Source organism: Trichoderma citrinoviride (genome assembly GCF_003025115.1).
Source record: "Trichoderma citrinoviride strain TUCIM 6016 unplaced genomic scaffold BBK36scaffold_4, whole genome shotgun sequence".
NCBI lineage: Eukaryota > Fungi > Ascomycota > Sordariomycetes > Hypocreales > Hypocreaceae > Trichoderma > Trichoderma citrinoviride.
Genome location: NW_020194712.1, coordinates 991,041 through 1,013,323, shown reverse-complemented (window position 1 = coordinate 1,013,323; position 22,283 = coordinate 991,041). Strand labels below are relative to the sequence as shown.

Below are 22,283 nucleotides of genomic sequence, written 5' to 3'. Positions count from 1 at the left end.
AAACCCTGGCCCGGCGCCGCACTGTGCGGGACGCTGGACGACATCTCGCGATTGGGGGAGCGGGTGGTGTGGACGGTGCGGATGCGGCCTCTGAGACGCACTGGGTACGTGCCAACCACGGGCGGCGAGTCTGTCGAATCGAATCCGACGCGGGAGTTGGAAGGATGGGATGGTGATGGTGATGGGCTGCGCTGCGCTCAGTGCTGTGTGCGCCGTAGCGGCAGGGCTTGTTCGTACTGTAGGTGCGTGCTGCCAATGCATGCCTGGCGAGCAAGACGGAGCAGAGGCAAGAGAGGCAAGAGGAGGCATGTACGTACAAGTACGAGTACTGCAGCGATTGCACCACTTTCAAAAAGTCTCCATCCAGCATCAAGGGGAGCAAAAGTAAAAACGAGACCAGATGCAGCCAATGGAAACACGCAATCTGGCTGTATCCGTGATACGGGCATCTGGAGGTGGCAAGTACGGAGCATCTCGTAGGTACTGTACGTACAGTGTCGGAGCGAGTGTGTGTCTGCTCACGTTCAGGGGCCGGGATCAGAAATCCAGGAGCAGCCGCCGCGCGTTCAGATGTGCTGCGAAGACGGAGTATTGTTGATACTGCTGTCGACAGTGTCCGGTAAAATACTGAGTCAAGCAGCAACGGAAGCCATCTCGTGTTGGGCTCATCTTGGTCGCGTCCTCACCGAATCAGTCGACTGCTGCACCGTCTTGTTCGTCTCCGCGTAAAGCCACTGCCGGTATTCGTACAAGCACGAAGGACGACGGACGGAGCATCTCGCAGATGGCTGGCGAGAAAAGATGAGTCCGCACTGTATGGGCTCCGAGGGTGCTGGGGGTCGCTCTAGCGTGCCACTGGCGAATGCAGTTCAATCAGAGGCTCGGAGGTGTGCAAGTGTGCTGCTGCTTGCTGCGAGGGATGGCTGTTGATGGCAGTGGGAACAGCATCAATGAGTTGAAGGGCTGTGGGGCGCTGCTGCATGGACCCCCGGAGCGAAACTCGTACTTTCGGATGTACTTTTGACGCTGGCGATGACGCCTGCCTTGCGCGAGACGCAGAACACTCAGTACCTGACGGTGGACGGCGATGGGCTCTGGAAGGACGGTTTGGGCTTCATGTCTGCAGCGGGGGAACGCCGCTTTCGTCCTGACTGATGCACTGATGAGAGGATTGGGTTTATTTGAAGGGCGCCAGGTGCAGCTGCACGGGGGCTCCAGCAGGCAGTTACTGGTGCAGCGACTCGCTAATCGGCCGAGCGAGACGCGGAAGGTCCAGCCATTTGATCGCTTGGTGCCAAGTATTAGGCAAAAGCCCACGTCGTCCGCCATCGTCTTCAGGTTGGTGTCTCGGTACTTCCCTTACAGACGGGATCACAACACTCTTCCAAGTCGCTCCAAAACAACGTTTGAGCCCTATCGAGCCTCGCCTCACCGACTACATTACTACTACTAGCAGCAGATAGGAAATCCCCCCTTACTGAAGTTTCCCGTCCAGAGATGGGCGCCGGACTCTTCCTCAGCCAGCCCGCGGCATGTGGCAATCTGGCCGCCTCCGTCTGTTACTGGCGCGCGACTCGACTCGACACACACACACCAAGACAGGACCACCTCCAAGATTACGGCAACCTCTCATGCGTCCGCGCTGGGCCTCTGCGCAAGAGCCAGCCAACCAGGCAGCGAAGGGGGTTGAGGATCCGTCTCCGTCTTGTCATCTCCGTCGTCTCGGCCGTCCCTGATCGTTTGTTTACCTGGGAAAGGATGTGGTGATGCTAGTAGTAGGTATGTCAAGTTGCTTGCTACAAGCAGTGGCAGCAGGTTGTTCAGTCAACCTTTGATTGAAACGGGCTGGGTGAGGTTGAGGCTTCATTACGTCACAAGTCTCTCGTCTCTCCCTCTCCTCTCTCAGACATTTCGTGCCGGTGCAGCAACTCCCAGGAAAAGAAGAGACACGCAGACGCTGCTTGCAATGGATGCGTCTTCCCACTTGCCCGATTGGGCCCGCAGCTGCAATCCCTCCCATCCAATGCCCAAGCAAACAAACAACTGAAAAAAAGAAAGGAAGCACAGCACTCATTCATCGCGGACACGGACAGCAGACAAGACACAGACAAGCACTTCTCTGCCAGCGAACCACAGCAGCCCGATGGCCACCGGCCAAGACTTCGCACACAGTGTAAGAGACGACCCCCTGAAATCGTCCCGCTCGGCTCCACATCGTACCATCGTCTGCTGCACTGTGTCGCGACTTTTGCGTTTCTGGCCCGTCCAGCGGCCTGGCGATTAATTGGTGGGCGCCATATGATCGGCCGGTGACGTCAGCATTGGAAAAGGGAAAAGGAAAATGAAGCAAAAATTGCAAGACTGGACATGGCCCCAGGCAGGTGCCAGGCTCGTGGACCTGCCCGAGAGCGTTGCAGCGCGTTTGCGGCCAGACGCTGCACGCATTTGCGTGTCGATGGACGCTTTGGGATGCTGCAAAGCTGCTGATTCCCTCCTGGTAATTGGATCCGTCCTTGTTTTGATTTCTAGTTTCTTTTCAGTTAATACGCCCTGCCTTTAATTTTGGTAGCCGCTTCTCGCTTCGGCGCCACGACTCCACCGCGAGGCTCTGGACAAGGCCGGGCTATGACGCACTTTTGCCAAGCATCGTGAAACATTGGACACGGGGAGTATCAACAGCTTCACTCGTTACACCGAATTTGGGGGCTCAACGACACGCGACAGCTGCCTGTGCATTACCGTATATACAAAGCATTGCTTTTACAGGGCGCTTCTGTGTAGACGGAAAACCGCGTTCAAAAGACAGTGGAGTCGTGTCGTTGATCTGCTTCAAAGCTTCAAGAAGTCATAAAAAGCTACCCAGACGGGCCAAAACTCCAAGATCAACTACTACCACAAAGCAACGCAGCCCCTTTGTCCCGAAACCTCACTATCTCCCCGAGATTTGCGTTAGGGTGAGCGAAGCCCGACCTTGGCGATCCTCTCCATCCATCCTTCAAGACAAAGGAACCCACAGCGCCTAATTCCGAGCGTCAGGACGGATCGAGATCTCCCCCAAGACTTTGTTTTCACTCTCCAGCGCTCTGGCTCTGCTATCTTGGCGGCCGTGCCTGATGCTCATGATGGCATGATGATTAATCCATCTCGTCTTTCGCCTCCCAGTCCTCGGGCGGGAATCACGAAAAACGATCTGCATCTTGTGCTTATTCGAACCAAGACGGACGGCTAACGTGCGGAGTGCATGCCGAGTCTCTGGCCATGCAAGCAGCTTCATCATGATTTGTTGTCCCTTTTGCGATCTCTCCATCTACAATACTACTGAAGAGGCTAACGGGTGATACACAGATGCATCCTGTTGTGCTGGTGGCTCCCCCAGCACCGGCAGGATGGTGTGTCCCAGTCACCTGAAGCCCAGTCTCGGAACGGGGTAGTCTCTTTCAGGTGACAAAGGTCTGAGAATCCTGTTTGGGGATATGGGAGGAAACTTGGAATGATGCAATGTTGCCGTGTTTGAGAAGACGTTTATGAATTGGTTTGGGCTCGTGGCCCTGCCGATCGTAGGCAGCCGTGAAATGTCCATGCTACGGGCTTTTGAGTTGTTTGCGGGCTTGAGGAGATCTTGTGGGATTTGCGGTTGAGCGAAGAAGCTTATTCGGAGGTTGTGACTCTGGAGATCTCACGCGAAGTTGCTGATGCTCCTCTGCTGCTCGTGAGCTTGAGGTTGGATCGTAGGGGGATTGGGTCTTAACTGTGGTTGTACCATGTTTGAGAGAACATTCTGAGATCGCCGATCGGTTCGGTAGCAGTGTCTATTTCTTGGAGCAAAGACACGGTAAAATATCTTGTTTTGGCGGTGAAGTGATCTTGTTGGTTAACCCAAGAAACAGGTATTGCAGCCCCTGAAAGTCGGGACTTACTCCAGGGTAGATGGCGATGCGGGATGCCTCGTCGAACTCCCCTTTACCATCCGCCCAGTATCCGGACGTTGACAGTTATTATACTGATGAATAATAATATCAGGTATCTCAGGTCCGAGAACATCGAGAGATACAAAATACATGCAACTAGGTCCATTTGCCATTGTGGTGCGGTGTTTGGTGTAGCCCTGGAGCGAATGCGACGCAGAATAGTCTCAACACCAACTGTAACTTGCACACACTTCAATCAAACGTTCCTCTATTTCTTCTGAAGAAGCACTCCATGCTCATCACTATCTTAGACACTCATTCTATGCTCTGACCTCCAATAAGGCCCTGAGAAGAAGAATGCACTTCACAACTTCGCACCGGCCCCCTCCCCGTCAAACCTCCTCACCTTATACCCGTGCCTCGGCGCATGCACCCGCACACCCTCGCCCTTTGCAGTCTTGACCTCAATCACAACCTCGTCCTTGTTCAAGCTCACCAGCTTTCCCACGTCCTTATGCGCCCTGCCCGTGTCCGTCGGCGAGATCGCGACCAAGCCGCCCTTCTTCAAGCCCTCCGCTACAACCAACGGATCATCCCCATCCACCGTCCCCTCCTCCTCCTCGTTCCACGACGAACTCTCAATCATCCTCGCCGCCTCTTCGCCATTCAGCGTCCTGGGCTGCTTTCCAAGGCGCTTCTTCGCAGCCGAGACAGCCTCCTGGAAGCGCTTGACCCACGCATACACCCGCGGGAACTTGTCCGCCGAGAACCTGTCTGCGGGCAGCGCGCCCGGAATCCCAGAGAGCCAGTGAAACACCCAGACGGCCTCAATGTCCGCCAGCCCAGGCCGCTCCGTCTTGAGGATCCACTGCCTGCCGTCCGCCAGGAACGTCGTCTCCATCAGCTCAAACGCCGCCGCAATCTCCCCCAGCGCTTCAGGCCGGGCTCTCTTCATCCCTTCCACGCTGAGCTCGGCGCCCGTGAAATCGCTCCTGTCCTTGAAGTACCTTGGGTCTTTGAGGAACGGCAGATCTGTCGGGAGCAGCTTCACGGCGTGCTGAAAGATGCCGCCGTCGATGATAAAGGCCGAGAGGAGGCGCTCTATGCCTTTTTCTCCAGGAGTGCTTGAGCCCAGACGTGGCAGCTCCGGATACATTGCTTCCAGCTTGGGCAGCTGGAGGCGAGTGTCAAGGTAAATGTCCCTGCCGATGGAAAGGATGGGAATGCGACGGTATGAGATGCCGAGACGAGCGACATCCGGCCGCGGCAACATGCCAGGTTGGAGCTACATTGTAACACTTGAGCTCAATATTTTCCGATAGACGAAGCATCCTTCTGTAATGAGTGTTTAATAACCACCTGCAACTTACACATTGGTTGTAGGGAATACCTCGTAGAGCGAGGTACCATACGGTGCGTCTCGCAAAGGGCGATACCCCGTAGTGATAGAGTATGATTTCGCGGGCTGCCATATTCACGCGGCGTGGAGATGTTTGAGTTGCTAACAAAAAGTCTGGATCGTGGCAGCCATTAGTAGTAAATAGTTCTTTGCAACTTTAACACTTGTGAACCGCTTACAGTCGCTCCGGCTCGGGACGTTCGCGTGGTCCAAGCCTCGGCTTGTCGGAGTGGGGTACACCGAAGGGGTCTCGGTGACTTCTCTCACCGAACAACACGTCGTGGATGCTATATCATCAGCCCTGTGCTTAAATCAGCTTTTATTAGAGGTAACACGATGAATGTCTTCTAGTGCTCAGCTATCAGACCATCTGTGCAAATCCTCTTTTGCCCATGTTCCCCATATTGCCCCGGGATGTGCCACATCCGTAATCGATCGCGCAGTAAATCCTCCCCAGAAAAAGGGGTAACTAAAACTCAAGTAACAAGCAGCGGTTTATGAACTCTGGGACTATGCCTATGGGCAAAATCACCAATCTCCTCCACCGGCATCGTCACCATAGCTGTCGACGTGGCCGCCTTCGTAGCCTCCATCGGGCTGCTGTGGCTGTTCGTCGGCACCGCCATATGCCTGATTTTCATAGGCATCCGATTCCTTGGGCGGGAGCTTGCAACGGACCTTGGTGTGTCCGTACTCCTCGCAGTTGGAACATTTGACTTTGGACCCTACAATGCAGCCATTAGTCCAGTGCTCTATGTGACAATGATGGTAGTCATGAACTTACAGTCGGTAGGCTTAGGGCAGTCTCTGCTGAAATGACCAGTCTCCTCGCAATTGCGACAGGTAACGTTGTCCATGTTCTTGGGCTGATCACAGTCTTTCGAAATGTGGCCTTCCTGACCGCAGTTGCGACAAGCTCTGCTGCCTCCGTCAGGGCAATCTTTGGCAAAGTGACCGGCTAGAAAAAGCAGTCAGCTGTTGTTCATTCTCAGAAGAGATCAACGTACTCTTGTTGCATTTGCGGCACTCGACATTGTCCATATTGGGAGGCTCTTCGCACTCTTGAGCGCGGTGTCCCGATTTTCTGCTCAATGTCAGCGTCTCATCCGAACGAGTGGTGCTCGGTAAAGAAAACTCACCCGCAATTCTTGCAAGCAAACTTGTCCACACGCGGTTCAGGACCTAAGCTATGGTTAGAGAAAAAGAAGGCTCAGGAATGTATTGAAGTTGTGACTTACAATCTCTCACGCGGTGGCCTTCGCCGCCGCAATTGTAGCACGAGATCTTCGGTTTGCCCGACTCTCGCTCGACCCTTTCTTGGGTGCAGCCCTTGGAAGTATGGCCGAGTTCACCACAGTTGTAGCATTTCGGAACACCTCTATCGACGACCATACCGGCGTCATCCAGGCGGGCCAAAATCTCTCCTTCGCCGTTCGGCCAGGCGTCAACTTCGCGGGGTCTCTCTGGCTTATCCGAGAACCTGACCGAGATACTGTACTTCTTATCGATATTGCCTTGAAGATCCATGTTCGTGAAAATGTCGATCAGGTCTCTCTCAGTGCAAATAAGCCAAACTTTGACATTTTCTTCCATCAGACGCTCCTGGATTTGGCGGTAGGTGACCTCTCCTCCAAGAGCTTTGACGTACTCCTCAATGGCTTCCTTGGCATCGTCAACGTCCCTTTCACGAGCTGCCTGCTTGAGCTTGTCCCAAGCAGCATCGGGAGTGACATCGGCGACATGGTCACGATTGACTTTGCGAGCATTCTCGCAATTGGTTCTGAAGTGGCCTGGTTGTAATCGTCAGCTTTTTGGCATCTCCCATATGAACTCTAGGGCATACCTTCTTGGCCGCAATTCGAGCAGAGCATGGGCGGCGCCTCAGGGCAATCCTTTCTCATGTGTCCTTCTTTCTTGCAGTAACGACAGGTCTGTTCCCCGGCCTTGGGGCAATCGGCTCGTCGGTGTCTGTAAAAGATGGATGAGCACCTGCCTGGAGGAGGATGTGAGATACACTTACCCTTCTTCACCACAGCCGAAGCATTTATCATTGCCAGATCCTCCACCGTTGGGGCACTCCGCTCGTCTGTGGCTGTAAACAATAAATTAGTAAGATGCCTGACGATGGTATTCGGACGTATTTACCCTTCTTCACCACAGCCGAAGCACTTGTCGTTTCCGTATGCTCCAGCATCATTGGCACCGCCACCGTAGTTATTGTCGTAAGAATCTCCGGCATTGCCACCAAAATCGTTCGAGCCCCAGGTGTTAGCTCCAATAGCTTCCTTGTCAAAGGAAGGATTGGCCGGTGCTGCCCAGCCGCCATCGGCGACTCCCATACCCCAGTCTCCCATTTTCGATACGTGTAGAAGAAGATATGGTAAGCGTCATATGGTCTACTTTCGAATTGTTATCAGACAAAAGTAGGAGACATCTTGGAAGGCATGAGAGGGAGGTAGATTCTGTGAGATGGCGATAATCAGAGTAAAGCAGAGAGGAGCCGAAGAGTGAAGGGGTAGGAGGCAGGATATTCACCGTTCACCAGGAAATCATAACAAATGGGGGTAGATGGAGGACGAAAGCTATCGAGAGGAGGGTGTGAAAGCTGATGCAATGAAGTAGAGGAAGAGAAAAATGGTATGAGGCGAGACATGATAGTGAGGGGACATAGGCATGCTTACCTTGAGTGAAGTTTCAGAAACGCGAGCTCACAATCGCGTTTAGTTGGAGCAAGAAAGTTGTCAACCCCAGCTGCTCTGCGGATGAGTTAGGAATGTGTACCCAAAGATGCGTCAGAGCTGAATGGCTTGATGCAGCACTCACAAGTTAGAACTGAATGCAGATGTCTAAATTTCTGCAGCGTTCCCCGGAAGATGGAGTCTGCAGAAAGAAGAGAGGGTGAAGAAGAAAGAGAAGAGCCGGAAGAAAGTTTGGCAGCCGGCAAAGAAGAAGGCAGCGCACAGGCGAAGGCGGTGCACAGGGCGGCAGAATGGCAACAAGTTATTCCATCCCTTTCTCCAGCTGCCACGAGTGATGTGCCCGTACTCTGACGCAAGTGAATGCAATATCTTGCCTACCTAGATGAAGTATGGCGGTGACATAAGGCACATAGAGGAGCGCCTGTCTGTGTGAGCAGAATGCGTGAAGTTCGGGGGCTATTTGCTGGGAGATGTCCCTTGTAGAAAGCATAACATGATGGTTCTATTGGGATAAATATCCATCCATATCTTTCATCTTGCTCTCCAAGTCTGCCAGCTGAACTTGGAATGACATTCGACTTGGAAGATGAGGACCTTATGCATGAAGTTGCTTGGATAGAGCATAGAATGCTGTGTCGCCTTTCTCTATGCATTACTCTGCTCTACCATGCTATTTGCCGGAGTGTACCTTTTCAAGGCCTCTTTGTATCTACCTTCATGGTGGAATGAATTTATATTATTATGCTTGTGTGAAGCAGTCAGGGAAAAATTCACCAATGCCTTTCCAGATTCTATCAATACACTACTTGATGACTTGTAGACCTATGTCTCATTGCTATCCTATGGCAGTTTGGGTAGGTATGTATAGCAATATGTATGGTTGCGAACTAAACCTCCTTTTTGGCTTCTCGACTCTTTTGGCTACAAGTGTACGTTTTTGCTATCGCGAAAAGCATCAATTTTCTAGCAACAAGCTGAGCAGATGGGAGGATAAAGCAGAAGAACCGATGGGACGCATTTGTTATATCTGAGATTTACATCACTGTCTTCATACGACGAAATTAGACTGCAACATTATTTCCCACGGACAGTACAGACAGACGAACATGGGCTTGATAAGGTAGAGAGAAAGCAGCTGTAGCTGTTATTCCGGTACGGAATACGTTCGGATAGCCGTTGCGGCTTTCAGATCAAGACACTGATGTCTGTTTAGAAGCTGACGACAATAGAGAGTATCACATGTTATGAGAGTAATCTGGAGACTATACCATAGGAGACTACTTAAGCCGAGAGCGACCGGATATAGAGAGCCATGATCTGTAAACACCAACAAGTCAATCTAAGGTACATATTCGATCGTTGTATGCGACGGCGATGACCTTAAGATAACCAGTCACCTTTATGGAGAGCACCCTCATGCACCTTGCAGTATCGGCTCGGCTCGCAAATCGTTTGCTGGTTCGGAGGGCCGATGCCAATGGGCTGATGTCTCCAAGAACATGACACTTCCGCGGAGTAGTCAAGCCTTTCACTCTTTGATACTGAAGATGCTTGAGAGACTGAGAACATTTGGAGATGTCGGTGTGTCGACTCTCTGTTGCAAATTCGTTCATCTGTGGCAATATCTCGTAGAAACTCACAAGGCTCAGTCTGCCACCATACTGACCGTCGAACAACCAAGCAAACAGATTCACAACTCTCAAGCTACAGTCATCATCCCGGTGGATACAGTTTCCAAGCACGACCCGTCTCCAATACTCTAGTCTAGTACCTGTCAACCAATGTTAAGATGACCACGAGTTGGTAATCCGCTGGACATCGCAGGGGCTGGTGTTACCCTTGCCCCTCGACAACCAATGAGAAGCAAGCAATAGTGCGTAAACTTGCATCTCCGCGTTCGGAGAAGTGCCATCGTTATCAATTGCTATCGATCCGACCCCGCGTGCTCTTCTCCGCACTGTGCAATCCAGCTTTTGTTACCACTGATATACAGTATCAACTCGCTACAACCACCTACTGTCATCCAGTTTTTTTTCTCTACGCTTTTACTAAGCATCACTGGAAATATTACAACGTCCGACATAGATAGAGAGGGTCCTCGCCTCTTACAAATCCGGCCCTCAAACCGCCTTCAACAAACCCTCCTCCTCTCGTTCCCAGCAGCTGAATCTCCCTCATTCCCTACCCAAACCGCACCTCTGCAATGGCGCCCTCCGTCGTAACGATAGACACCTCAGACGACTTCTTCGCCGCCCCTTCGGTGGCGACAGGGTCGAAGCGAACTCTCCTCCTCGCGCCGCCCTCGCTCGCCTCTCACCCCTCCGCCCTCACCAGCGTCGTCTCCCAGTATGACCGCTCCGTTACGGACCTCCAGATGATCGACAGGCTGTCAGCCGGCCTCGTCAAGCTTCCCCCCGCCACATACGACCTCGTTCTAGTCCTCGCCGATGCGTCGTCTTCGCTGCATGAGACCCTCCCGCTATTGACCCGGAACATACTCGGCCCCCTCGCGGAGTCGCTCAAACCAAAGGGCCGGCTGCAGTCGCAGGACGGGTCAGACCTGGGGCAGAACGCCGCGCTGGCAAAGGAGGCCGTCCTGGCGGGCTTGGTTGCGTCCAACGGAGGCTTCGACAAGCCGGACTACGGCGATGGCGAAGGCGTAGTCTCTCTGAAGCTGGGAAGCAGGAAGAAGAAGGCCGAGGCGGCGCCCGCTGTCCAGAAGGTCGAAGAAGTCAAGCCTGCTGCTGCCCCTGCTGGCGTCGGCTTCATCGACTTCTCCGACGATCTCGACGCCGATTACGATGACGACGAGCTCATCGACGAAGACACCCTCATGACGGAAGATGACCTCAAGCGACCCATCAACATCCGTACGTTCAACCCCGCATATCCCTCCACAACCAAAAGATATATATCTCGGAAAATAACTAACAATTCTCCCAAACAATAGCCCCCGAATGCCAGCCTAAGGCCGGCAAGCGCCGCCGCGCCTGCAAAGACTGCACCTGCGGCCTCGCCGAGCGCCTCGAGGCTGAAGACGCCGCCAAGCGTGCCGCCGCCGACAAGGCCCTGCAGAGCGTCAAGCTCGCCGCCGACGACCTGACCGAGGTCGACTTCACCGTCCAGGGCAAGGTCGGCTCGTGCGGAAACTGCGCGCTGGGCGACGCCTTCCGGTGCGACGGATGCCCGTACATTGGGCTCCCGCCGTTCAAGCCCGGCGAGGAGGTCAGGTTGCTGAACAATGAGATTCAGCTGTGATTCTGTGCTGCTACGCTACGGCTGCTTCGTTCATTGCGCCCGATTTGCTTGCTTTTGTTTGGGACGGGGTTTGGGATTTGGGAATTATCACTGCGAGTATGGGTGGCGAATTGCTGATTTTGTGTGGCTTGCGTGATGGAGTTTACGGTTCATTCAAGATGATGTCGATCAAGATCTGGCTGGATACGGGATAACGAAAAATATCAGGGGGGAACAATGAAGGAAAGGGCATTGAAACGGCTTTAGAAGGCTCCCTTCTCGACCCTGAACGCTCATGGCGTCTCGACTTGAACACTTTACGTTGCATTTTTATCTACAGAATCAAAACACTTTCTCATACTTGCTAGACACATCAATAGGAGCTTGGGAAATACGTTCAAGATAAGATGAATAGTGCCATCTATGTACAGTGACCCAGCCACCAATGTCTCATCGTAGATACAATGCCTTATAGCTATAGAAGAACTGAGAGACTAACCCCCCTTGTGTCCAAGGAACGAATGCTTTTACAGAGAAACCCAAACAAATGCTGCCCATCTAACTTGCCGCTTGCTGATTCAGCTTCCTCCTCTTCTCCCGCTCCATCTCCGACAGCCCATCCTCGCTATCGTCATCCTCTCCCACAGTATACTTGTTCCCCGGAGTAGTAGGCGTCTCGACATGCAAGTCGTCCAGCGTAGTCTCGTCGAAATCCGCCGCCTCGACATCTCCGTGACGCCTGCGGCTGGCAAAGTTGAGGCGAGAGCCGTGCCTGCTCGAGGGCTCGACGCCGCTGAGCGCCCTATAGGTGGCGCGAGCTCTGCGCTGGCGCCAGATAAAGTAGCCCCAGGCCACGGCGGCGACAATGACAATGACCAGCACGATTTCGCCCGATCTCTGGTAGGCGGCCCATTTGGCGTCGTCAATCTTCTTGTGCGTCTCTTCTTCGTGCGCGTGAGTGTTGTTGGATGCTCCGCCAACCGTCGTCTCGACGCCCTTCTCACCGTCAATGCGGCTGTCGGTTGGCTCGCCGCCGATGCTGCTGATGTCCACTCCCATGAATCGATCCAGCATGTCGCGCGAGCGCCGAGGGTAGTCGTAAGGAACCATGTGGGACGAATTGTAGAACAAGACGTAGGTGAGGTTGCGAGCTTCCTGCCAGAAACCAGCAACTTCGCCCTCAAAGGTCCACTGCCGACGGGGCGCCCAGTTGCCGGGAGCGATCTCGAAGCCCTTGCCTTCGTTCCACTCCATGTTGTTGATCATGTTCTCCGTGCCAATGTGGTTGCAAATGAGATCCTCTGCTCCCGAGAAGAGTAGAATAGGAACTTCCTTCAAGAGATCGGGCAGCAGGTCGACTGAAGGAACCGAGGTTTTCGCCTGGAAGGCGGAACCGACCGCTCCACTGCACTCTGACCAACCAGCAGCGCGAGCGGTGTTGATATGAAGGGCCTCTGTAACCTCACGCCTCCTCAGATAAGGAGTGACAGCGGCCAAGTCCGACGGCCAGTTCATTCCGCAGCTGGGGTACTCGTCTCGGAGGCGCACATCGTACATGTTCCAGCAGGCATCTTTGCCATTGCCGTTTCTGGTCATTTGGAGGATCGAGCTGAGAATACTCTCGCATTCGCTGTAGTCCACGTGTCCGGGGTCGCTGCCCTGTTTGTTCTGGCATATCCTAATGCTAGACTGCAGCTTCTTGGCAACGTCCGATTCCTTGGTGAGAAGGCCCTTTTCGTAAACGAAGGGGAGGTAGCTGTCGTACTGTTCCCTCGGGGACATCCAGCCGTTTCCAATCAGCAGCCCCTTCAGGTTCCAGGCGTCCTTCTCTTTCTTCTCTTCGGCCTTCTTCTTGTTGCGCTCCACAATCGCTTTGGCAATGTAGGGAATATACTGTCCGGCGTATGACTCTCCCGCAAAATACAGCTGATACCTTTAGTTTAGAAAAATCCCATCTCCGGCAAGTTTTGGGGAATACTCACATCGTCATGCTCATACTCGGGGAACAGAGCAAAGAACTTTTCCAGGAAGATGATAAACTGGTCGGCAACCTCATTCAGCTCGTGCAGGTAGCTGTCGGTATCGACGTAGCTGAAGCCGACGCCAACCGGGTTGTCGACGAAGAGCAGGTTGGCAAACTCATGCCAAGAGCCGTTGTTGGGGACCAGGGTGTTCTCGTCCTTGACTCTGTACGGCCCAATCTCCATCAGCGCACCGTCCTCGGAGCTGCATCCAGGCCCGCCGTTGAGCCATACTACGGTTCGCTGACGGTTCGCAATGTGCTGATTCTGGAAGTGCCAGAAGAAGAGATTTCCGTTGTGCGCGGGGGTGATTTCGATGTGACTGTATGGCGGAAGCGTAATGCGTCAGCTTCGAATCCATCCCACGACCCTTGGTAATCCTAGATCAACGCTTCTCTCGCAGGAACAAGATGGCTTACCCAGCGTGCATCTTCACGGTCGGCGGATCCTGCGCCAGGCCCGGAAGGCTGCGGACATAGTAGTCGGCCGTGGTCTTATCAGCACCGGCGAGAGCCGGCCAGAGACTTGCCACGGTCAGGGCGAGCCATCGCCATGACGCTGGCCGCGCGGACAGCTGGACCATGGCGAGGAGCGGCAGAACGAAGCAAAGGGATATCGGTAGAGGGAGCTCAGGTGCCTCAGTCGCGGACGCGGTCGACGTCGAGAATCATCGACAGACGGAAGCCAGCGATTCGAGCGTCCAGTTATGTCGAGGGTGAGGCGTGAAACGGGAGAGACGGCGATGCAGGCGCAAGGTGGCAGAATGCAGAATACGGATCGTCTTGACCTGCCCCTTGGGGAGAGTGTCGGATTCGCGGCAGTGCAGAAACCAGCACAGGCATCGGTCCCCTAAAACAGGCGCTACCGGGGGCGCTGTAACTGCAAGCGATATAGCGCTGCGGCCCCACAGCGGCAAAGCTGGAGGCGTTTATTGTCGTGGGCGCTTTTTGGGGCTGATGGATCGAGTTCAATAAGAGTCGAAGCTCTCTTTTGGTTGGAATGGAGCGGCGCCTTGGGTCTTGGACAAGTGTCCGCTTGAGAAGCAAAGAATGCTGTGAGATGAACTTGTGATCTTGATCCTCGTCGTGTCGAATCGCAGTCAATTGTGCTGTGAAACTGATGTGTTATAGTATCAGATATGCTTACTCCTAAGGACTATCCAGCTTGGCGGACTTCTAGAAGCCCGTCAATTTGGATCTGTAGTGCCGTATTAGCGCGTATCGACTGGCCAAGATGGGACGGTACTTGCTACTGCGTGACTCTGCCCGCCAAGCCACAGGTACCTCTTACTGCTGCTCCGATCTCCCAGACCAAAGCATGAGGGGCAGCAGTGTGAACGGCCTCAATTTTCGCTTCAGATTTTTCCACATGCCAGCGCTCACATATCAGATCGGATCACCACTTCCCAGTTAGCCGCTCTGCTTATGAGCAATTATCATATCGATTCAGATCTGGTTAACTGATATCAAAGAACTTGTTTTCACTCAAAAAGGGCGAAGATGGCTTTGACTGGCAAAACCTTCATTGTCGAGCATCTCGACGAAGAGCTTGGCCCCTGGTCAGAGCTCGAGTACCTCGCCATTGCAGCCGAGAGCGAGGAGACCAACTCCAAGTTTATCCTCTCCAGCCTGCCCCCCAACTTCAAAGTGCCGTCTGCGCTGTCCGCCAGCAAGGCCTTCACTGCAGAGCACCGGGGCGTGGAAGAGCTCTATGCCGGCCAGAAGTCCCGGGTCTGCTTGTTAGATCCGGCAGCAGCCAAGGACTTGGCGCCGGAAGATGGCGAGGCGTTTGATGCCTTTCTCTTTGGGGGCATCTTGGGTGAGTTGGACAGCGTCATGTGCGCCGGAGGAAGAGGGAGAGAGCTGAGCTAACTGTCCATGCTTAGGTGATGATCCTCCAAGAGGTGAGTCTTGATGACGTCTTACTGTGTGGTCATGTCTGACAAACTCCAGACCGAACTTCTGAGCTCAGGAAGAAAGGCTTTGAAGGCAGACGGCTGGGACCCAAGCAGATGACCACAGATACAGCCGTGCGAGTAACTCGAATGGTTGTACAAGATAAGAGTAAGTCGACAGCAACCCCAGAGATGACACGATATATGGCATGAAGCTAACCTTCATAGTCCCTCTTGAGGAAGTGCCGTATCTGGACTTCCCAGAGCTCAAGTTCAACGAGCACGAAAGCACCCAGATGCCGTTCCGTTATGTCAAGGGTGCTGATGGAAAGCCAATCATGCCCAAGGTAGGATTGTTGAGATACGAGATACTTTGGACTCAGGTTGGCTTACCAAATGTCGCAGGGAATGGTTGAATTGATACAAAAGGACGCTGACAAGGCTGTCGACGACTTGTTCTGATCATATTGCCATCTTTCTTCATGGCATGACCAGTCGAGCGACAACTCGGTCCGGCGAAACGTCCCCGTGGATGATGGCTATCAACTAAGTAGTCGTCTAGCAGACCATTCAATCTCCGGGGGCCGAACATATTATGATAATATAATTACCACAGGTTCTCAAGGTATATCGCGCAACACCTCTTGTCAGTCTTGTCATCAATCAAGATAGGCGCCAGACAGAATATTGTTTTGCAGTTCCCAAAGTGCTCACTTTTTTTTGGTGCTTGCAAAAGAGGAAAGACCACGGCATAATTCCATGAAACCTTGAAATCACATTCATGCCTCGCAGATATTTATACCCAATGCAACCTCGTTCGCAGCTGCTGAACTGCTGATGGAAAAATTACACCGGCAGCAGATATGCAGGGACTTTGCAAGAGGAGGCACAGCACAGCGCGAGCTCTATCCCGGCAGTCCTAGCATTGGGGGTCATCCTCCGTAGTACGAGGACTTGGTGCCATTGGTGTCGATGAGGCTGCCAATAGGGAAAAAGCCACACCGATTGGAGGTTGACATCAGACGCTGGTTGTGCGTTACACATCTCGGACTATGTGATGCCTTTTGCCGCAGACTTTCTGCCGCCGCCCGTGGCCAAGCACAAAGTAATTCTCCGATGCATGTTTGCTTCACTACCCAGCACACCGGGTGAGAGAGTCCGAAGATGTTACCTGTCATCCCTAGGACGCCTTTTTCTTCCTTTCGTTCTCTTAAAATTGCCGAGGCTCAAGTCAGGGCGGCCGTCGAGGTCCCACGGCCAAGCAAGGTATGATAGACTGAAGTTTGCGCTCTGTGGGGATGACTGCAGGAAGCTGCCGTTCAAAGGTTGCAGAGGTGTCGTCGCCGCCACGGCTCATATATTGACTCCCACATTGGACCAATGCCACCTTAAAGCATGTGGACGGTTGGGGAGGAACGTCTTTAGACAGTTGCAAAAGAGAGCTGAGACAGTCGCCAGCATCTACCACATCCGTCTTGAGACTTGTGTGGTGGTATCGGATGCTCCCTGGTAACACAAGGCCTTGAACGAACTCACCGAAGTGAAGACGTCGCTGATCACATCATTGGCGGTCAGTTACTCTTATCTCCTACATATGTATATCTTGAGATTCAAATTAGCATCTTTTGGCGAAGCTGCAGATACGCTCTATACGACGCTGCATCGAGAGTGGGATCAAAGTTCGACTTCTCGTTCTGCTTCTCATTCTCTATTTTTGAGTTCGATTCACAACGGATGACTTGCAAGGACGACTCGTGAGGCTACCTTGTCTGACTCTTCGTATAGCAGACAACGGTGGGCAGGCTCGCTAGGCTCGTCAGATTTTGGAGGTCGTCTGCTCGTCCGCCAAGGTGTTGCATGTGCCCTCGTGCGGGAAGAGAAAAGACCCTTTTTAGTAACATTAACACCAAGGCACAACCAGGCAATCACAGAATCTCTTGGCCGTGAGAACGCGGTCGAGTCTACCATGGCACCTAGAGGTGGGCTAACAGCATCGGAACTTGCTAGACGGCTGCCAAACCCCTCGGACGTGCAAATCGAAGCATCTAGGATCGGACACTAAAGCAGCATCGCAAGGAGCCGAGGGCCATGGCCGCGGCAGCTGCGGCTGTGGCTGAAAGGGACCCGAACGCCGTTCTAGCGTTGTCTAGAGTAGCGCAACTCGGGATGATGAGCTTGATGGGCAGCAACCCCTTGGTGTGAACTTGTCCATACAGTGCAATGTTCGATGGCGGCGAGTCGAAACTGGCCAGCTCGTCGTAAGTTTGATCCCCCAGACGGTCAGCAAGGCGATGGGATGCGCCCTAGCGCGTCGTCTGCATGTAGTCTCTCATGTCGGGAGAACGTGGCTGCAAGGCATGGCTTTGAAGGGGTCACATCCGAGCTGGCCATTGGGGTCTGCTGGAAGCCATGATAGTAGTAGTAGTTGTAGTAATACGAACCATCCACGCGCCGCGGGACGTGAGCAGGGCATGAGCATGGGTTCAGTCGAAGCGTCGGCTAGAGATGCAGGCCAGGATCAGGGGTTCCCTAGCTAGCGGGGGCCGGGCGAGCCTCCAGAGAAGATCGATGTCTTTTGGAATCCCATATGGAATGTACAGTAAAGGCGAGAGTGTTGGGCAACTTCTAGCGTTGGCTCCCCCAGTGCCGGCTGCGTTCGTAACACTCAAGTGGACGGGGACACCACACCAACTCGCACGCTTGGACCGGCTGCATGGCATGGCATGGGGCGATGTGCTCGCTGATTCGACAAATTGCGCTCTCTCCGCGATGCTGGGCACATCTTGATAGGTACGTGAGAGCCAAGAACTGGCATGACAGCATGCAGAAGCCCACAGAAGGATTGCCACAAGACGTCGGCTTACTCGTGCGTTCATCTCGTTTGGCTCGTCCTACGCAGCGAGTCTTGGCCGGCCAAGAGAAGCAGGAACAAGAACCCTGCCTGATGAGGCCCGATGGAGGTGGTTGACGGGATTAATCATGGCCTGTACGGATCGTTATTCGACATGCCATCGGAAGCCTCCCCACATACCATGGCTGCAGCATCAGGCTGACTGGTGGCACATCGATAGCGCCCTGCAGCATGCATCGTCGACAGCCAGTGATGGACCTGATTTGTGGTCGTCTCGAGCCGTCGGCAAGCCGTCGATGACAGCCGTCATGGCCTTCTTGAGTGCCTGTCCAAGCATGCACGTCTCAGCCCAGCCGAGGTGATATTCCTGCAAGCTCAAGGTAGGAGCAGAGCTGGAGCTTGGGTCGCGTGCTTGGAGCAGGAACCGAGCCCTAGCCCCCAGAGTGACTTCTGATATGCACGTCGAGGTGGTACCTGGAGGTATTTGGTCGTGCCCATCCGTAGAGGCAGTCGGGGCGATACTCTGAGCTACTCTCAGCACTGACACTGAGGCACCGCTCAGACGGGGGCACATGAAGTTGCGTTTGGGTACCAGTACCTGTGCCTGTCCGGGCAAGATGTGGCAGGTACACCTGGACACCCACACAGATCGAGAGGCAGTCAGTCGTGCGCTCGCTAAGCCGAACCCCAGCTGGAACCATCTTACACCAGCACGTCTCGCAGGCTGCCTCATGTTCCTGGCATCTGCACTTCGCACTCCGTCATATCGGACCTGCCGACCGATCACGAGCGCTGCTCGGCTCAGGTATCTCGTCCATGCGGCGTTGATGCGAGCTTCCTCTGTCTCTTCTTGCTGGACCTGTCGTCACCGCCTTGTCTCCTCCTCACCGGTGTCTGTGCGAGCTCTTCATCGCAGGAACAAAGAAAGGCGCACGTCGTGTAGCGTATCTGCAATGTCCACGCACGGCTGAAACATGCGGCTGCACCCCGGCTCTTGTTGATGCGACGCTGTTTGTGTCCTCAGCCATGATTCGCAGCTGTACGCAGTACCATGCACTCACACGCCTCGCAGATTCTGCCCAGAGACTGGACGACCCCGCCGAGGCCTGGTACCTTCGAGAGATATTATTACAGTACGATACGTCCATGAAACCTGGAAGACGCATGTCAGAGCCCGATCGCCGAGCGCCGTTGTGCCATTTTTTTCTCCGGAGGGTAGCAACATATCATGGAGGAATCAGTACCACCTCGTCTCACTCCCTCTGTACAGCGCTATGTATGTACTCACATGTACAAGCATGGCGGTAGTCGGCTTGCCTCGTGTTATGCGTGCTATCCCTTGTCTTTATCTGCTGGTACAGGAGACATGGTATAGTGCCCAGATCTCTGAGAGCCAACACAGCAGCGCCGGCTGTCCATATCCCGTTGGCCGTCCCAGTGATTCGCATTGACAGCCGAACGCTTGGTCTCGAGGGGAGCTGCAGGCCAAGAGATGTCAAGCCTGCCACCAGGACCGACGTTCCTCTCACTCTCGCCTCACTACTCTTGCGAGGAGAAGCACTGCACTGCGCAGGAAAAGGTCCGCAATCAGCCAGCGTTGAGGCTGTTAGTTCACTGCCAGGTTCTCCCGCAAGGACTTCCCCTTCTTGGCCTAAAGGCAACGCCTGTCAGACACACCCGCTTTGCCTCACTGGCACTCAACCACATGGCATTCCACATTTGTTGTACCACGCCTGGATGGAGATCCCTGTCGCCATGATGTGTCGCTTTGGCTTGCCACACCTGCTTCCCAGCGCTTGCCTGTCTGCTTGCACGGCTCCGAGACGAAGCTCATTAAGACCGAGCGTCTACGAAGGAAGCACTTTCCAGGCCAAATTGCGCAGCGTCTCATTGGGACAGGCTGGGCCAAAGACCACGGCTTCTCCCCGAGCCCGTCTGTGGAGTCTTCATGGCTGGCCGCTTTGGTTCTTCTAAATCCTTTGGGTCTTTTGGCACCTTTGGCTTGCGCTCCGTCACATCATGTCTAACTGTGATGCAACTCATTCTGTCACTTTTCGACGATCGACGCCTTGATCCCATGAGCACCAAGGCTTTGAAGAGCATGGCCAGTTTTAGGCTTATTCTTCCTTTTATCCAGCCTCTGGCTAGCATGGAGTTGACTCAAGATGCGTCAACTCGATACTTGCCGATTGGACGACCCAAGACGAGCACGGTTTCACGCCGTGGCTCGATATAACAGCCCCTAGGTCATGGCCACACACCACTCTACTACCCGGACAAAGGAAAGAAGAGGGAAAGAGTCCCAGCTGGTACAAAGGTCTTGCGTCTTGTTGGAAGGACTGAGCCAACAAGACCCACGGATTGCTGCACCTTGGGTACTGTTTGGGCCCGACATCTGCAAGTAACCAAGTCAACCAGGCAAGTAACCATTCCATTATCCCGCCCCCGCTCTAGCGGTAACTAGACTAGACAGGGATTCTTACAGTCTTCTCTTTGGTCTACGATTCGACTGCAAGAATGGGGTGGCTCAGCGTAAATCTACGTTCATTTCCCATGGCCCAAGAAATCTTGTCGCATGCTCCTCACATCACTGTGTGCGTTTTCCGAGAATCCAAAAAAGAGGGGACAAAGAGAAGGAGAGAATGGAAAAGAGATGGAAACAGGGAAATCAACTGCTACCTCATCGAGCCAGCAGGGTGAAGGGAGCCTCTTCGCCCGAGTGGTCGACCTCAGAGTTCAGATGCTGCTCCGGTGCTTCGTATATCTCTGAGCTTATACGATTTGATACCTCTTCCGTCTGCCTCAAAATGTCAGGCTGGTAATTTTAGTTGTGCCGCCCGGCAACATCATGTAGCCTCGACCCTTTTCGTCGATACCGTCGCCCTCGCTCTCGGCCAAACGGCGTCGACAAGATCAGAACAGACTACTGTACAATGACAGTGCGACTCTGGCATGGTCAACACCTGCACAGTCTCTCAGAGAGTGTCATATGTACGTACAGCGTTGGACAGTCCAATACTGAAGGTCGTGGGTGTCGGCCCACACTCCAGCTGCCGGCTTGGGCAATGCGCTGGCCTCTTGTCTTACCCATCTCTCCTTTCACGCATCGTCAATGCTGGCAAACAATCCGGTTCCCCGGTATAGTCCCTTCGGTCAACTCCCATTTTCCGGGTCTTCTCATTGAACGTTGCTTGACTCAGCCTTACCTGCCCACTCTAGCAGATCAACAACGTGCCTGCTTGGTTAGCAACTTGTCGCATATTGCGTCTCATCAAATCCCAAAGCCCCACGCCTCAACATCCTTCGGCCTATATCTCGCTGCCCGTAAATATAGAACCGAAATCTACTCTCGCTCACCGCCGACCCTTCTGAGAAAGGGAGAGGTTTCCATCAGATAAAGATCAGCTCCACGCCCGCTATACGATTCCGGTTTCCGCAAGCTTGGGTCTCCTCGGCTGGAAACTAACACGGCACGAGTCTGCTGTCTGCAGGGGTCCTAGCACTCTCTCTTTCTGTAGAGAAAAGTTGTCCTTCTGAAGCTTCTTGGCTCCGGCAAGTGCGAAGATTTCTATCATCTACTACGTTCCGGTGGCTTCCTCTTTATGGACTCGTGACAGACACCAGAGACCGAAACCATCGACCATCGACCACTCAAACCACCACAACATCTCGAAAATAGCCTCCCTATGCTTTGTCGCTGTCATATTTCCAAAACTGTGGTTGCTTAGACAATACATCCGCAACTTGGGGGCCAAATGTGGCTTTGAAAGGCACTTCGTTCAACGGACCCCTCGCCACTTCAAAATATCGGAAACGCAGAGGCAGCCAGACAGCCTGCGTGGCTAGAAAGCCCCAAACAGACTGCTCTCTCCCCGTGAAACTTCATCTCGTCGAAGGAAACGCTCTGGGAAGAGATTCCCTCAAGAACTCGACTCGCCATCGCCCTAGTCCATCACGAGTCGTCGCCGTCAAATCCTACGCGAGAGCCCCCTGTCTAGCGACCTGGCACTTTTCTCACGACGTGCCCTCCATCTGCAATCCTGTTGCGATCGCACGTCACTCGAGCGTGTTTTCTTTTGGGAGGCAGGGGAATGGATGTCACATCGCTTCTCAACTCTGTTCGGTCGCCTAGCTCCTGTGGAGGACGCAATGAGGTATCATCAGATCACCCTGGCAGTCGCAGACCACTCTCCCCTCCCAGGACCCTGCCAATACCTTGGGTTGCAGACGCAAATCGGAGTTCATATAGATACAACGGGCAGCATTTCAGGTTG

The 22,283-nt window shown here is 53.7% G+C and overlaps 5 protein-coding genes across 5 annotated transcripts; 2 read left to right on the top strand and 3 right to left on the bottom strand.

The window, feature by feature from the left end:
• Positions 1–4,272: 4,272 nt before the first annotated feature.
• BBK36DRAFT_1167360 (hypothetical protein) lies at positions 4,273–5,380 on the bottom strand (the record flags this gene model as incomplete). Its single annotated transcript, XM_024895036.1, has 2 exons — positions 4,273–5,193; positions 5,279–5,380. The coding sequence occupies 2 exons, from the start codon at positions 5,378–5,380 to the stop codon at positions 4,273–4,275; spliced, it is 1,023 nt and encodes a 340-aa protein (XP_024751400.1).
• Positions 5,381–10,089: 4,709 nt separating this feature from the next.
• On the top strand, positions 10,090–11,556 carry BBK36DRAFT_1134827 (DUF689-domain-containing protein). The gene is made up of 4 exons (XM_024892434.1): positions 10,090–10,876; positions 10,957–11,270; positions 11,318–11,464; positions 11,527–11,556. Exons 1-2 carry the CDS (start codon positions 10,210–10,212, stop codon positions 11,262–11,264), a joined length of 975 nt encoding a protein of 324 aa, XP_024751399.1. The 5' UTR covers positions 10,090–10,209; the 3' UTR covers positions 11,265–11,270; positions 11,318–11,464; positions 11,527–11,556.
• Positions 11,557–11,801: 245 nt separating this feature from the next.
• On the bottom strand, positions 11,802–13,847 carry BBK36DRAFT_1134825 (serine carboxypeptidase; the record flags this gene model as incomplete). Its single annotated transcript, XM_024892433.1, has 3 exons — positions 11,802–13,169; positions 13,226–13,586; positions 13,684–13,847. The coding sequence occupies 3 exons, from the start codon at positions 13,845–13,847 to the stop codon at positions 11,802–11,804; spliced, it is 1,893 nt and encodes a 630-aa protein (XP_024751398.1).
• Positions 13,848–14,763: 916 nt separating this feature from the next.
• On the top strand, positions 14,764–15,620 carry BBK36DRAFT_1114757 (DUF431-domain-containing protein; the record flags this gene model as incomplete). Its single annotated transcript, XM_024890065.1, has 5 exons — positions 14,764–15,082; positions 15,150–15,167; positions 15,217–15,327; positions 15,387–15,505; positions 15,564–15,620. 5 exons carry the CDS (start codon positions 14,764–14,766, stop codon positions 15,618–15,620), a joined length of 624 nt encoding a protein of 207 aa, XP_024751397.1.
• A 2,582-nt stretch (positions 15,621–18,202) lies between these two features.
• BBK36DRAFT_1139584 (hypothetical protein) lies at positions 18,203–19,728 on the bottom strand (the record flags this gene model as incomplete). Its single annotated transcript, XM_024893318.1, has 5 exons — positions 18,203–18,376; positions 18,555–18,607; positions 19,071–19,115; positions 19,298–19,574; positions 19,687–19,728. The coding sequence occupies 5 exons, from the start codon at positions 19,726–19,728 to the stop codon at positions 18,203–18,205; spliced, it is 591 nt and encodes a 196-aa protein (XP_024751396.1).
• Between the last annotated feature and the right edge of the window lie 2,555 nt (positions 19,729–22,283).